Source organism: Cherax quadricarinatus, chromosome 88 (assembly GCF_038502225.1).
Source record: "Cherax quadricarinatus isolate ZL_2023a chromosome 88, ASM3850222v1, whole genome shotgun sequence".
NCBI classification, from domain to species: Eukaryota; Metazoa; Arthropoda; class Malacostraca; order Decapoda; family Parastacidae; genus Cherax; species Cherax quadricarinatus.
In genome coordinates this window covers 12979750-12997312 of record NC_091379.1, presented here as the reverse complement: position 1 = coordinate 12997312, position 17563 = coordinate 12979750, and the positions used below count along the sequence as shown (strand labels likewise).

Below are 17563 nucleotides of genomic sequence, written 5' to 3'. Positions count from 1 at the left end.
GGATTTTTTTATACTGTGCACACTGACCACAAACCCATTCTTTCATATGTAGGCCTACCAGCTTTCTCTCACTAGATTTGAAGGCGCTAGAATTTATGCATACTAGCACGTCATGGACACTGGTGCGTAAGCCGTACTAGTACGTCTGAAACCCTGAAAGGGTTAACACTTCTCACAGCCCTTTCTAACTCTCCCTCTGTTGTCCACTCCATCCTTGCTACTCTATGATCCTGCTCTACTCCCTGCCTCAGAGCACTGTATGACCCTTGTAAGTTAGCATTTCTTTTTTAAAATAATAATCCAATTTTATCCCTGTCCTTCTTCCACCCTTCCTTCAACTCCTATACATAATTTGCAACACATCTTGTCCCATTGTATTTCTATTGTAAGTAAGCAACTTGCTGTATCTTCACCAACTCCATTCAATTAGTACACAAAACTAAGGGCTACAGAATCAGTTTGAAATAAAATGTAATTCTTTTGTAATTGGTCATTTATTCATTACCTACCTTCCTTATTATACGTATGATTGTAGTTAACTGTATTCTTAAGAAGTCCTAATTACAGTCTCTCTAGATCTTAAGTAATGTTTGTGGTTTTGATAAGGACCTGCCTTGTATGGGCCAGTAGTCCTGCAGCAGTGTTCCTCCATCTTATGGTCTTATGTTAACATTTAAGCATTAGGATTAGTTTGCCTCATATGCATTGCATATTAGTGGCTTTCTTTTGTGCCTACCAATGTTTTATTACATGTAAACATTGTTTGTTCTAGGTAGTAGGTTGGTAGACAGCAGCTGTGGTATTATCGTCCTGCCAAGTGAGTGTAAAACGAAAGCCTGTAATTGTTTTACATGATGGTAGGATTTCTGGTGGTGTCTTTTTTCTGTCTCAAACATGCAGGATTTCAGGTATGTCTTGCTACTTCTACTTACACTTAGGTCGCACTACACATACATGTACAAGCATATACATACACACCCCTCTGGGTATTCTTCTATTTTCTTTCTGGTTCTTGTTCTTGTTTATTTCCTCATATCTCCATGGGAAAGTGCAACAGAATTCTTCCTCAGTAAGCCATGCATGTTGTAAGAGACGACTAAAATGCCGGGAGCAAGGGGCTTGTAACCCCTTCTCCTGTATAAATTACTATATTTAAAAAGAGAAACTTTTTTTTTCTTTTTGGGCCACCCTGCGTTGGTGGGATACAGCAAGTTTGTTGAAAGAAGAAACATTATTTGTTCTGCATAAGGAAATAAATTTTGTATTGTATATACAGTGGACCCTCAACCAACGACATTAAGAGAGCTTGCTTGAATTTGCCGATGGTCGAATTAATTTTCCCCATAAGAAATAATTGAAACAGAATTAATCCGTTCCTGACACCCCTAAGTATGAAAAAAAAAAAATTTAAAGATTAAATATAAATATACATACAGAAAACAATGACAAATAAATATTAAGCACTAATAAAATGGATAAATGAATGTTTAACATCACACTTACCTTTATTGACTTATCTTTACTGACTCGAATTGTTGGTGTATGAGACACGTAGGAGGCAAGGGGAAGACAAGTTTATTATGCTTCAATATGACGCTAATATCACGACTTATTTATCTATCACAATTCATCTAATATGACATTATAAATAATATTAATGATATAGAAACATGATATATACTCCAGAATGAATGAAACTTGTCATAATGTATGAGAGGAGTAAATGGTGTAAGTGTTATTGTTGGGTTTAAGGGCCGCCACAGAGAAGCTGTGTTGATGGCGATATAGGCTTCTGCCAGCATCACCATCACAAACAATTTATGTAATTTATAAATAAGAAATATTTACATTTTAATTTATAAATAAGTAAGTTTGTTCAGGCATACACAAATACAGTTACATAACTCAAGAAATCGTAATGACACGATTGCAAATAAACCATACCCCCGGCCGGGATTGAACCCGCGGTCATAGAGTCTCAAAACTCCAGCCCGTTGCGTTAGCCACTAGACCAGCCAGCCACAATAAGATTCATCCAACTAGGTATATTTCTACACCATAGGAAAGTTAGCACAGGCACCTCTGTGACCACAAATGCAAGTTTTTACAGACGAATCTCCAGCTAGCGTGGCCGTGACGAACTCTAGCTCAAGTCCCTTCACTGCCGTCAACATGACTCAAGAAATCGTAATGACATGATTGCAAATAAACCATACCCCCGGCCGGGATTGAACCCGCGGTCATAGAGTCTCAAAACTCCAGCCCGTCGCGTTAGCCACTAACGAGACGGGCTGGAGTTTTGAGACTCTATGACCGCGGGTTCAATCCCGGCCGGGGGTATGGTTTATACAGTTACATAGATTATCACACACAGCAGCATGTGTGTAAAGTACCTAGGATAATCCAAAAAAGTCAGAGTGACTTACGTATTTACTTTTATATTTACACTTACTTTGGAGGAGATGTTAGTTTAATTAGTTTGATGGAGGAGATGCTGGCAGAGGTTTAGGGTAGTGGAAGATAGCAGGCCAGCGTATGTTCAGTGGATGTACACACATCCAACAACATTGGAGAGTTATTTTCGTGTCGTTTTTCCATCGCTTACTCGCTTAACTTACTTGCTACACTCTTAATTCTACACTTTATCGCTGGCTGGCACTATAGCCTTTATTGATACCTGCTGCTTTAGTATCATACATATCATAGAATCACTGAATCACTGCAGAAGGCACATTCTCCCCTCTCTCTTCCTCCTCCACTTTGGTACTTTGCTATGAATTTTTTCTTAAATTTTATTTTGTTTCTTTCCTTTTTTATCACAGGGCTGGAACTAGAAACTTTCTTTGGGCCCATGGTGGCTTATTTAGCAGTTACAAGCACTAAAAACACTGGAAACAGCTTGTAAACACTGGCATATTGGCTGTACATGGAGTCTGGGAGTGGCTGGGCCCGCTCAGGCCGCCATCAGGCCCCATGGACAAGTTTGGGACTAACATTGTTAGACGAGTTTTTTGCCATTGTAGAGCCATGTTTTTACGCCAAAGAGCACCGTTAGACAAATTTGCCATTACTTGATGCCGCCGTTACTTGAGGGTCCACCGTATCCTCGTGCTTTAATTTCACTACCTAAACTACCTAGAACTCCATTTTTTCTATCGAAAGAGTACAAGAAACCACCCATTTACTGATTTCAACTATCCAATACAGTGGTCAGAATTTAGCAATTTTGCCAATTTCACACAAATTTCAAAAGATGTCAATTTCCGAATAGGGTCCATAATAAACAAGAAAGACATTCCTGGCACTAAAATAACATTTCCTTTGTTCATTAGTCATGTCCCCATGCCCCTCTTACATTCTTTTGCTTTCTACTTTGAATTTTTATTCTCACAAAAAAATAGAAGATTTACTGTTATGCAGACTACTGCATTGGTGTAGAAATGGTATAAATAATATCAGTGCACTTGTGAACAAATATTAGACTCACCAGTTGACGTGTATTGGACGCATAGCATGATTTGTTTACTTTTGAACTTTGGTAAAAATCGAACATTTGTGCTACTTTGAGCTCAATTTCAAGGTACTTTTCTTTGTCAAACCAGTCAAAATCATCTCAATTTCTGTAATATGTCTTCCATTCTATTAAATGAGACCAGTAAAACTAGAATACAACAATAAATACCATACGAAAATACAGTGCAAAGTCGCTGTTTTAATCCAAAAACACGGTCTTAAGTTTTTTTTCTCATAACGTACTATGTGCTGCAGGATTTTTTTTATACCACGCACACTGACCGCATAGACCAATTCTTTCATATGTAGGCCTACCAGCTTTCTCTCACTAGATTTGAGGGCGCTAGAATTTAGGCGTACTAGTACATCAAAAAACCCTGGCTCATAAGCCGTACTAGTACAGCCGAAACCCTGAAAGGGCTAAGTGACGTGTCTGACCTCACTAGGACAAGGCATTGGCTTAAGCCGGTGGGGAGAATTGGAGCTGCCTCGCATAGACTAGTAGACCTGTTGCCGTGTTCCTTATTTCTTATGATCTTATGTTCTTATGAGAGCAAATATTCTATTAGTGGGATGGATCTGTGAAGGGCCTGCCTAGAATGGGCCAACAGGCCTGCTGCAGTGTTCCTCCTTTCTTATGTTCTTATGTTAATCAATCAATCAAGTTTATTCTCAATAAAGATTACAATTCAAATTCAAAGTTTATTCTCTATAAGGATTACAATGCTGAGTTTACAGAATTTGGTTATTGTGTGGTTTACATGTAGTTAAATAATAATTACAGAGTGTACCACTAGAACACCTAGCATGGCTAGGCATTTCAGGCAGACTTAGATTAATTCTTAATTTTAAAATATTACAAATTATGAGGTAAGTTGGAATTATGGCTAAGTGACTAAATACTAGTTTGTGAGTTTAGCAATGTGAATGCTTTTGTTTTGGCACAGTACATAGTTTCAGTATTGGAGTGTCACAGGCCAACTTATGACTAGTTTGGATTCATTATTTTAAGATTGAGATTAATATTTCTGTTCATGGTCAAATGGGTGAGTGAGTGTAAGTGTGAACCACCAGGTGGTATTCGTGTTGTTAGTTGACGGGGTGTATCAGGGAGATAAGTTTTGAAGGTGATGAATGTGTCTGCAGTTCTAGAGTTTTCAGGTAGGGTGTTCCAGATTTTAGGGCCTTTGACATACATTGAATGCGGGGATTACAGATTTTGGATATTGTGTGGTTTACATGTTATTAAATACTAATTACAGAGGGGGCCACTATGACACCTAGCATGGCTAGGCATTTCAGGCAGACTTAGATTAATTCTTAACTCTAAATTATTACAGATTATGGAGTAAGTTGGTATTAAGGCTAAGTGACTACATTAGAGTTTGTGAGTTTAGCAATGTGAATGCTTTTATTTTGGCACAATACATAGTTTCTTATAGGTAGTAGGTTGGTAGACAGCAACCGCCCAGGGAGGTACTACCGTCCTGCCAAGTGAGTGTAAAACGAAAGCCTGTAATTGTTTTACATGATGGTAGGATTGCTGGTGTCCTTTTTTCTGTCTCATGAACATGCAAGATTTCAGGTACGTCTTGCTACTTCTACTTACACTTAGGTCACACTACACATACATGTACAAGCACATATATACACACCCCTCTGGGTTTTCTTCTATTTTCTTTCTAGTTCTTATTCTTGTTTATTTCCTCTTATCTCCATGGGGAAGTGGAATAGAATTCTTCCTCCGTAAGCCATGCGTGTTGTAAGAGGCGACTAAAATGCCGGGAGCAAGGGGCTAGTAACCTCTTCTCCTGTATATATTACTAAATGTAAAAGGAGAAACTTTCGTTTTTCCTTTTGGGCCATCCTGCCTTGGTGGGATACGGCCTATGTGTTGAAAGAAAGAAGAAGACATAGTTTCTATATTGTAGTATCACAGGCAAACTTATGACTAGTTAGGAATCATTATTTTAAGATTAAGATTCGTATTTCTATGCTTGTAGTCAAATGGGTGAGTGAGAGTAAGTGTGAACCACCAGGTGGTTTTTATGTAGTTAGTTGACGGGGTGTATGAGGGAGATAAGATGTTTTCTAATGGTAGTTTTTGGGTAGGGTGTTCCAGATTTTAGGGCCTTTGACATACATTGAATTTTTGTAAAGGTTTAGTCAGAAACGGGGAATGTCGTAGAGATGTTTGTGTCTGGTGTTATGCCTGTGGGTCCTGTCACAACTATCAAGAAACCGTTTTAGGTCAAGGTTAATATTGGAATTTAAGGTCCTGTAGATGTAGATTGTACAGCAGTAAGTGTGGATGTTCTGAACAGGGAGTAAGTTTAGATCTATGAAGAGTGGGAGGGGGGGGGTGTTGCCAGGGATGGGATTTAGTGATTATTCTTACTGCGGCTTTTTGTTGGGTTATTATTGGCTTTAGGTGTGTTGCTGCAGTTGATTCCCAAGCACAAATAGCATAGGTGAGGTATGGATAAGTGAGTGAATGGTATAGTGTGAGAAGGGCATTTTGCGGCATGAAGTATCTTATCTTGGAGGGGATCCCAACCATTTTGGATACTTTTTTTGTTGTGTGTTGGATATGGGTGCTGAAATTCAGGTTTTCGAGGTATAGGCCTAGGAATTTGCCCTCATTATGTCTGGCAATTAGAATGTTGTTGATCTTAATGTTAAGTTGTGCAACACCTGCTCTGCTGCCAAACATAATATAGTAGGTTTTGTCAGTGTTAAGTGCAAGTTTATTGGCTATCATCCAAGTCGATATTTTGATTAGCTCCTCGTTAACAATGGTGTTGAGGGTGGCAAGATTAGGGTGGGAGATGACAAAAGTCGTGTTGTCAGAAAAGAGAATGGGTTTCAGGTGCTGGGATATGTTTGGAAGATCATTGATGTGAATGAGGAAGAGCAAGGGTCCAAGGACACTTCCCTGTGGAACTCCAGCATCAAGTGGCCGTATTGATGAGGCTGTGTCTTTAATGGTGACATACTGATACCTATTAGTAAGGTAGGATTTGAAATATTCAAGCGCATGGCCTCTTATACCATAATGGTCAAGTTTGTGGAGTAGGATACCGTGGTCTACTGTGTCAAAAGCTTTTCTTGGGTCAATAAAAATTCCTAGTGGAAATTCCTTATTTTCCAATGCTGTGTAAAGCAGATCTAGTATTTTTACAATTGCATCATTAGTGCTTTTATTTTTCCTGAAACCAAATTGGCAGGGGTTGAGTGTGTTTTGTGCCATTATAAATGAATACGTATAGTCTCCTGTGCACGAGTTTCTCGAAGATTTTAGATAGCAATGGTAAGTTTGATATTGGCCTATAGTTGTTTACATCAGTAGGGCCACCACCTTTATGTATTGGTGTAACTCTTTCTGTCTTGAGTAGTTTCGGGAAGGCGCTAGTTTCTAGTGACTTGTTAAAAAGTAATGAAATAGCATGTGAAAGGACATGGGCCGCTCGCTTGTACAATAATGGTGGGACATGAGACAGGTTCCCTGAGTTATTTTTAAGTGACTTTATAATCTCGGTGACCTCGGTGGGCTCAGTTGGTACAAGATAGAAGGAATTTTGGAAATTCCCATCTAGATAGTCCCCAGCATGGGCATTGGTATGTGGGAGTTTACTGGCAAGATTAGATCCTATGGTTGAGAAAAAGTCGTTTATCTTGTTGGCCGTTTCAGTGGGATGCAGTGGAGTTTCATTAGGTTTAGTTAGGACAATAGTCTTGTTTTTTTCAGTTTGTGGGTGCCCAGAATCTGAGAGAGTGTTTTCCAGGTCTTTTTCATATTTCCTCTTGTGTTAGTGAATCTGCTGGAGTAATACAGTTGTTTGGCTTTCTTTATTACTTTGGTGAGAACTGTTGAATAGTGTTTAAGAATATCTTTGTGTATTAAGCCATGTCTATATTGCTTTTCATATTGGTGTTTCTTATCAATGGATTTCAGAATGCTGCTGGTTAGCCATGGGCAACCGAGCTGTTTATTCGTGACCTGTTTCGTTTTTATAGGACAAAGTTTGTTGTATAGTCTAAGTAATTTGTTAAGAAAAATGTCTGTCCAATCATCAATACCATTGGCCTTGGAGAATTCTGTAGGCCAGTCAACAGTCTCTAGGTCTGCTGTGAACTTCTTTATTGAGGCCTCGTCATGGAGTCTAAATCAAACTTTGTTGTATTCGAGTGGTGGCTTACTAATGTTTAAGAGGAAGGTAGGGTAGTGGTCTGTAGTGCTGTCTGTGATTATCCCTGATTTAAGGGGGGGCTAGTATATTGGTCAATATGTGGTCTATTATGGTTGCACTAGTCTCAGTGAGCCTGGTTGGTTTAGTTGTTGTTGGTATGAGAAGTGTGTTGTTCATATTGTTGATGAAATCAGTTACAGGCTGATCATCTAGTATGCCAAGGTTGATATTGAAGTCTCCAGCTAAGAGAAGGTGGTGCTTGTTCATTTGTCTGTTTGTTATTAGTGCCTTTAATTTCTCACTGAAATTTGGGATGTTTGTGTGAGGTATCCGGTAAATGGCACCGATTGTTATAGGTGTCTTAAGGTTTTTTACAGTAAAATTAGCAAAAATGTATTCCCCATATTCATCACTAAAGCAAGTGGTGCTAATACAAGATAGTTGGATGGAGTAATAGATTCCAATACTATCCCCAACTTGGTATGGTCTGCAGTTGTGGATTGCTGTGTATCCTGGTAGTGGGTAGATATGTATTGTGTCCTGCTTAAGCCAGGTCTCAGTAAGAATAATGCAGGAGAAGGGTGTCTTTAGCAACTCAAGGAGTGCCAGGAGGTCATCATAGTGTTTGCTTAAGGCCCTAATGTTGTAGTTAAGAACTGATAGACTTTTAGCACTGTTTAGGATAGTGCTGGCTTGTGATGCTGTGTAATAAAGACAGTTACTTTCCAGTAGGTTTTGATTGGGTGTTATATTGTGGAGGTTTAGATCAGAGTCGAAGTGATCATTCATCTTCTAGGTTTAAATAGTGGTTATTTATATCCTGTATTGTGCGGTGAATTCTAATACTGATATCTGTAGTGGTGGGAAGTTTGGACAAGTATATAGCTAAAGCACTTTGGTCATATAAAGTATAGTCAATAATAAACATAATGAAGTTGATATTGTCTAAGTGTTGTGCTAGAATGAGCTAAAGTACAACTAAGTATAAACTAAAAATATAAAAATACAAATTAAAAATAGCACCAGACTCTCACTTGTAATTGCACTAAGGTCTAATATAATGAATTTGGTGTTGTCTGTATTGAGCTAGAATGAGCTAAAGTACAACTAGGTTTAATATAATAATATAAAAAATACTAGTTTAAAATGGCACAAGACTCTCACATGTAATTGCACTAAGGTCTAATATAAGTTGTTAACAAGAACTAGAGTATAATTAAATTTAAATTGACAAGACAAAATACACAAGTTGAAGTAGCAAAAGAAAATAAAAATTAATAAAAAAATAAAAGTGGCAATGACTTGGTTATAATATGATAGCAAGATGGTACACAGGATAACATAAAAGTTGGAGTTGAATATACAAGCTTAAAAATTGGTAACAAAAGGTTAAGAAAAGTAAAATAAAGTTGGGTGATAAAGTCTACAACAGAATAGGGCAATTATAAAAAAGTATTTAATAAAATTGAGTAATAAACTTTACAAATAATAAGGGCAATAATAAAAAGTTTAAAATAGATTGGGCAATAAGGTATTGGTAAAATTGGGCAAGTATAAGATTGGGTAATTAACTCAAGACTAGAACAGTGCAATAATAAGATGAAAAGATTACAATAAAGTTGGGCATGGTTTATAAGAAGTAAATTATGTTAATTAGGAAGGGTAATCCTAGGTAGTAGGTTGGTAGACAGCAACCGCCCAGGGAGGTACTACCGTCCTGTGGTAGTAGGTTGGTAGACAGCAACCGTACTACCGTCCTGTGGTAGTATTGTAGAAGCAACTACTACCGTCCTGTGGTAGTAGGTTGGTAGACAGCTGTCCTGCCAAGTGAATGTAAAACTGAAGCCTGTTGTTTTACACGATGGTAGGATTGCTGGTGTCTTTTTTTTTCTGTCTCATACACATGCAAGATTTCAGGTACGTCTTGCTACTTCTACTTACACTTAGGTCACACTACACATACATGTACAAGCATATATATACACACCCCTTTGGGTTTTCTTTTATTTTCTTTCTAGTTCTTCTTGTTTATTTCCTCTTACCTCCATGGGGAAGTGGAACAGAATTCTTCCTCCGTAAGCCATGCGTGTTGTAAGAGGCGACTAAAATGCCGGGAGCAAGGGGCTAGTAACCTCTTCTCCTGTATATATTACTAAATGCAAAAGGAGAAACTTTCGTTTTTCCTTTTGGGCCACCCCGCCTCGGTGGGATACAGCCGGTGTGTTGAAAGAAAGAAGAAGGAAGGGTAATGAAAAATTATTATTTTTATTATCATTATTTTCATAGAAAAATGTCGTAATAGTAGGGGTTATAAACTTCTGGGGAATAGGAAGCAATCAGATGTGATCCTTGAAGGGAAGATATATGAATAATGAAGAAGATAAGAGTACAGGTCGGCTATCATTAATCCATCATCATTGGGACCTGTAGTGTGCCAGATTAGTGAGTTTGCCAGATTACAGAGTGGTTAGGATAGAATACACTTAATTAACCTATCAACAGAGAGACTGCTATATCTTCCTCATTTTCATCACTGCTTTCTCCTCCACTGGCTTGCTGCTGTGGATTTGCAACCATTTGCGCAATTTCTGAGTCAGTATAATGATAAAATTTGAGTCAGTGTAATGATATGAGTCAGTATAATAATGAAATTTGAAATTATGCTAGGTAAAATTAGTGCAGGATTACTGACGGAACCGGATAACTGATTGCCGAATTAGTGATGGCCAACCTGTACAAGCCAATCTTACCTTCCGTAACAGAAGAAACTGTCCAGTGTATGGTGTGAGGATTGTCACATCTTGTGGAGCATATCCTTGTCTTAGTAAGTGCTGGCAAAGTCCCATTATAAATTTGGCTTCATGTGTATGTTTGTGGCTACTATTCTCACTGTATCCCTTATAAAAAAAAAAAAAATTAGCAGTAAAAATACAAAAAATAAATCTTATTTGTACTAAGCCTGCATAAAAGCAAGTTATCTAGTGTTCAGTCCTACCACCAGCAATTATGTAACTGGAGACAGAATATCTCTTTTTCTTTTAACTACATCTATCTTCAGTCCTCTTCAATTCTCAAGACAATCCAGAAGTGCAGAAGGAAAAAATCATTATCTATAAGGGAATGAAGTGAAACAGTACTCCATACAATATTTTCCAATAAAGTCTGTCTTATTTCAATGTTAAAACCAATATTTCAATAAAATGTTGCAAATGATTTGAAACAAACACACCATGAAAATACTAGTTTCAGAAAATTACTGAAACTTTATAAACCACTAATTTCACCAGAGATCATCCAAGACAACAGGACTCCTGCAATATGCACAATAAATTTAGTTTAGTTCGCTTATGTAAGCAAATAACTCCTGCAAGAGCTGCTAGAGGGAATTTTTGCTGTGATAGAATATGATTCACAATTTTTAAAAAACATAAGCAATAAAATCAGATAAATCTTTCAAGTTTTCAGCTGATGAAGCAAACATTATTAATTTAATCCCCCCCGTCCCCCAGCAGTGGATGTAAATTAGTTGTAGAAACCAGAGTAAATTACGAGATTTTACAAAATACTTTAAGTACAGTAATGGAATGTAATTTAGTGTGTTAGGTTCAAATGCAAGAAATTATTGTGCAGCTTCCTGTTAATTACTAATGCGGTGGTACAGAAACAGAGCTATGTTTTTACTGTTCCACTATGCTCTTACTGTTCCACTAAGTTCTTACTATTCCACTATGTTCTTACTATTCCACTAAGTTCTTACTGTTCCACTTTGTTCTTTCTGTTCCAATAGCAGTTATAGCTAACAAGCTGTGCTCATTGTGTACCAATTCCAGTGTTCATTCATAATTTTTTTTAATGTTTCCTAGATGTAGCACTGTCTATTTGCCTTTATAAACCATCCAGTGCTCTACCACTCCACAACAAAAAAAGTTTCTAGTGTCTTTTCTAGAGGTCATCTTCCTGAGCTTACAGTGATGCTCTCTTAATCTGACAGTTAATAGAGTAACAGAGACTTTTTTATTAATTCTTTAGTGTCTTTCCATCAAATTTTTCCATAGTCAGTTCTCTAGATTACTTAACCTAAACTTCTACTACACATGGAGAAAAAAAAAATAACAATGAACTAAATTTACATACCTTATCTTCAGGAATTTCATGAGTGACAAAGAAGACATCACTTGAGACACCATTAATGTGTGGAAAATTATGTACAGATGGATGGTCCTTCAACTCAGGGTATATGGATGGTACTAGTAAACGAGAGATGCTTGGTCGCATTCGATGCTGATACTCCAGCGTATCATACCTGTTAGGTGGATTTTTTGGTTATGAAGCCACAAATCAATTAATAACTAGCATTTCTTCCTGAGTCAACTCTCCTGTAAAGTTCCTTAATTTAGTACAATTTTTCACAAATGTGACTGGAAAGTTACATTCAAAATTCAATAGCCCAATAAAAAGCCTTTTTTGTATGTGCTATTCAATTTTCGATGTACTTTTTCAACCACTTTTAAGAAAACTTGCATTATGTACAGGAGGTTTATAAGAGACCTGAGTGTGTTTCACAATATTAAAAATAAGTGATTATATAATATGACAAAATGAAATTTTAAAAATCCTTATTTATGTATATTTAACCCTTAAACTGTCCAAACATAGATCTATGTTCTTACCGCTAGCACTCCCAATGTACATCAATGCTTTATTTCTCCTATATAGAATGGGTCTTAACACTTAGTGTGCGCAGTATTAAAAAAATCTGGGACCACTTAGTAGTTTGTGGAAGCACCAGTTCAACTGAGCGCCAGCTAGAGCAAACAGCATGGCAAACACCAGGAATTCACTGATGTCATGTCATATTAACACTCCCCTTTTAAGAGGAAAGTGATGATGAGCCAGAGTTTAGTGGCTTTGAGATGGATGTGGCCACAAGTGGTCGAGGAAATAAAAAAAAACTCTATAACCCATGTGTAACAACCGAGCAACATCCTTTCATTTTTGATACTGATGGTTGTGTCATCCTGCTAGAATGTCCTATAACCTATGCCCTAAGTAAATTATTATTATTATTATTATTATTATTATTATAAAGAAGTGCTAAACCACAAGGGTTATACAGCGCTGCTGGGCAGGACGGAAGTGAGGGTATCAGGTGGCAAAAGGGAGAGGGATGATTAGTAGGTTACGGAGAACAGCGGGGCAGTGGATAGTGCAGGGGTAGAGGGTAGCAAGAGACTGAGGTAGAAAGGGCTGAGGGGAGTGCGAAAGGTATCATCAGAGTTTGTGGAGTAAATCAGTTGTTGTCAAGAAGTCAATGAGAAAGCCAGGATTAACCCTTTCAGGGTTGGTGCCGTATTAGTACGGCTTGCATGCCAGGGTTGACGTACTAGTACGTACTCATAAATTCTAACGCCTTCAAATCTAGCGAGAGAAAGCCAGTAGGCCTACATATGAAAGAATGGGTCTATGTGGTCAGTGTGCACAGTATAAAAAAAATCCTGCAGCACACAGTGCATAATGAGAATAAAAAACTCTGTGTTTTTGGTTTAAAACAGCGACTTTGCAGTGTATTTTTGTATGCTATTCATGATTGTACAGTGGTCCCTCAATAACCGTCCGGCCTGAAAGTCGTCCATTTCGGAAACAGTCCCATTATTTCGTCTAAACAATGGCTCACAAATGGTCCGTTAACTCGTTAATCGTGTTTCGTCCTGGACGCGTACTCACGGCTCTGAGCCATTCCCAGCCAGTGTGCAATTGTTTACCAGTGAACGATGGTCCCCTCACGTGTTCATACGAAATATTTCACAATATTCCATTCATTTTAGTGCTTTCAAGTGTTAAATAAGCTACCATGGCTCCAAAGAAATCTCCTAGTGCCAAGCCTTTGGTAAAGAAGGTGAGAAATAGGATTGAATTTTGAAAAACATCATTGAACAATATGAAAGTGGCGAACGTGTGGGCGAACTGGCCAGGATATATAACAAATCCTGCACAACCATATCTTCCATCATGGTCAAGAAAGAGAAAATCAAGGAAGCTGTTGTTGCAAAGGGGGGTAAATATGCTGACAAAAATGAGATCACCAGTACTCGAAGATGTTGAGAAGTTATTATTTGTGTGGATAAATGAGAAACAATTAGCAGGAGATGGTCCTATGAAATGCTTATTTGTGAAAAGGCTAGGCAGCTGCATGATGATTTGGTAAAGAAATTGCATGCAACTAGTGGTGATGTGAGTGAATTTAAGGCCAGCAAAGTCTGGTTTGAGAGATTTAAGAAGCATACTGGCATACACAGTGTGATAAGGCATGGTGAGGTTGCCAGTTCGGACCAAAAAGCGGCTGAAAAATATGTGCATGAATTCAAGGAGTACATAAACAGTGAAGGACTGAAACCTGAACAAGTGTTCAATTGTGACAAAACAGGCCTCTTTTGGAAGAAAATGCCAAAGAGGACCTACATTACTCAGGAAGAAAAGGCACTGCCAGGACACAAGCCTATGAAAGACAGGCTGACGCTCATGTTCTGTGTTAATGCTAGTGGGGATTTTGAAGTGAAGCCGTTACTAGTGTACCATTCTGAAAATCCCAGTGTTTTCAAGAAAAACAATGTTATGAAGAGTAAATTGTGTGTGTTTTGGAGATCTAATAATAAGGCATGGGTCACAAGAGACATTTTCGTTGAGTGGCTCAATGAAGTGTTTGGCCCTAGTGTGAAGAATTACCTCCTGGAAAAGAAATTGGATCTCAAGTGCCTCCTAGTAATGGACAATGCACCTGTTCATCCTCCAAACTTGGATGACCTAATTCTGAAGGAGTTTGGGTTCATCACAGTAAAGTTCTTGCCCCCAAATACCACTCCTATCCTCCAGCCCATGAACCAGCAAGTCATTTCAAACTTTAAAAAAAACTACACCAAAGCAATGTTTGAAAGGTGCTTTAATGTGACCTCAGACACGCACTTGACCCTAAGAGATTTTTGGAAAGAACACTTCAGTATTCTCCATTGCATAAGCCTTATAGGTAAGGCTTGGGAGGGAGTGGCTACCAGGACTTTGAACTCTGCTTGGAGAAAATTGTGGCCAGATTGTGTCCACAAGAGGGATTTTGAAGGGTTTGAGGCAGCCCCTGATGAGCCTATGTCAGTTGTGAACTCTGTTGTGGCATTGGGGAGTTCCATGGGGTTGGATGTGAGTATGGAGGATGTGGAAGAGTTGGTGGAGGACCACAACGAAGAGCTAACCACTGAGGAGCTGCAAGAGCTTCAGCAGGAGGAGCAACAGATCGCAGCTCAGAATCTTGCTGCAGAGGAGGAGGAAGAGAGATGGAAGAAGGTGCCTTCTTCAGAAATTCAAGGAGATTTTTGAAATGTGGGGTAGGATGGAAAAATTTATGGAGAAACATCACCCTGAGAAGGATGTTGAAAGCTATATCGGCAACTTGTACAGTGACAGAGTCTTGGCCCATTTTAGGGAAGTGTTAAAGAGACGCCAGAAACAGAGCTCTCTGGACAGTTATTTTGCGAGAGAGGACTCCAGTCACTCTCAAACTGGTCCTAGTGGCATTAAGAAACAGAGAAGAGAAGTAACCCCAGAAAAGCAATTGGTACCTGAGGTGTTGATGGAACGGGATTCCCCTTCCAAAGAGTAAATAATCCAATCTCTCTCCTCCTCCAGTCTTAGATACACTAAGAAGAATCGCCAATAAAGGTAAGTGTTATTCTGTTAATGTTTCATTCATCATTTCCCATTGTATTGTTTATGTACTACATGTATATTTCATGTAAAAAAAATTTTTCTTTTAATACTTCTGGGTGTCAGGAAAGGATTAATTGTATTTACATTATTTCTTATGGGGAAAATTGATTCGAAAATCATCTATTTCAATAATAGTCCCACTTCCAGGAACGGATTATGGACGATTATTGAGGGACCACTGTACTTAATTTAACTTTACCTACATAGTTAACAAATCACTTTCTACTGCCTCAAAATATCATTACTCACTGTGTTACTCTGCTAGCCTTAGGACCCCATAAATGAATGCTCAAAGATCAATAAATTCTCATATCTAATCTAATGGAAATATTGAATAACTTATATTTCACAAATGTATAACCCAGTTGCATAATTATAGAAACCTTATCAAACTATGTTTTTATAACATTACCTAATAGAATAATCCATTCTCTTGAATGCACAGTAACTCATGACCATATGAACTGTTGCTGCACTAAATATCATTGATTTGATTAGATCTGATTAATAAATTTTACGACTACATATAGTAAATTGATCATTATGTTATATTATTCACTGTAATGTTACAAAATTGTAAAAATATAATGCTTCAAAATTGAAATGTTAAAATTTCATTGTTTAAAATACTCAATTGTACAGTGGAACCCTGGTTATCAGTTGTAATCCATTCATGAAGGTTGGCCGATAACCGAAATGGCCGATAAACGAATTATTTCCCCTAAGAATTAATGGAAATAAAATTAATTCGTTCCAAACAAAAATATTCACAAAAAAATATATTTTTTTTTACAATTATGTTAGTATTACATACCTTTATTGAAGGCTAATGCTGGCTTCTGGAAGATAGGGAGGAGAAAAGAGGGAGGAATTAGCATTTGAAAGGGAAATCCTCCTCCATGAAGACTATAGGTAGCAATGCCTTCTCTGGGGTTACTTCCCTTCTCTGTCTTTTAATGCCACTAGGACCAGCTTGAGTCACTGGACCCCTGTCTCACAAAATAACTGTCCAGAGTGCTCTGTTTCTGGCATCTCTAAGATTTCCCTGAAGTAAGACAGGGTTTTGTCACTAAACATGTTGCAGATATGGCTTGTTTCAGCTTCATCAGGGTGGTGTTTCTCTACAAAGCTTGCACCCTGGTCCACATTGCCTCACCATGCCTTACAACACTGTGTATGCTACTATGCTTCTTAAATCTATCAAACCATCCTTTGCTGGCCCTAAATTCACAAACTACAGCACTTGTTCCAGGCATTTTCTTTGCAAGATCCTCATGCAACTGCCTTGGCTTCTCACAAATGATTGACTACACTACACTGTCCCCCACTAATTCTTTTTCCTTAATCCATAATAATAATAATTTTTCCATCTCTTCCATTATCGGTGTCCATTGTTTAGTTAGAAAAGCTACTCCTTTTGCAACATTAGCATCTTTGATTTGTTCTTTCTTTGCCAGGATGGATATAATTGTTGATTTATTCTCGCCGTACATCCTGGCAAGTTCCACCACCTTCATACCACTCAAAATTTTCTATCACTTCATGTTTAAATTCCATGATGTTTCTCACCTTCTTTACCACAGGAACTTTACTAGGAACTTTCTTTGGAGCCATGGTTACTTATTTCACAGTTGCACTGCAAGAAAAACCACTAAAAACAACGGTAAACAAGCGAAATGTTTGGATGTATGACCAGAAGCTTCCTCAGCCACCGAGAGACAAAGCCAAACTGAAGCGCAAATGGACAATAACCAAGCGAATGGCTGATAACCAAGCGCCAAAAACCCCGCCGATAACCGAGTTGGCCGATAACCAAACCAGCCGATAACTGGGGATCCACTGTACTTGATATTGTAAATTGTTTACTGTAACTGTTATCATTAAATCTATGATAGCTTAGATAATCTAAAGTTAATTTTAAGCCTGCTCATAATGCTCTGCATACAAGGGGCTTTACACAGAGATATGGATGCAGGGTACATCAAAAAGAAATCTGTCTTATGTTGTGGTCATATGTCCCGTTAAGGTTGGTGAGGAGAAGTTTAAGTGGAGGGTTCTGTGCATGTAGTAGGCACATGAATAAGTATGGATGTTCTTAACTGTGA

At 38.1% G+C, this 17563-nt stretch overlaps 1 protein-coding gene across 4 annotated transcripts in view; it reads right to left on the bottom strand.

The window, feature by feature from the left end:
- LOC128698470 (NFX1-type zinc finger-containing protein 1-like) overlaps positions 1-17563 on the bottom strand; it is a 412092-nt gene that overhangs the window by 287003 nt on the left and 107526 nt on the right. For all 4 annotated transcript variants that reach the window (XM_070103988.1, XM_070103990.1, XM_070103989.1 and 1 more), the window contains exons 5-6: positions 11838-12006; positions 10454-10600 (exon numbers count right to left, since the gene is read on the bottom strand). In XM_070103988.1, coding sequence (XP_069960089.1) covers positions 10454-10600; positions 11838-12006 — 316 coding nt within the window. The remainder of the gene's footprint in view (positions 1-10453; positions 10601-11837; positions 12007-17563) is intronic.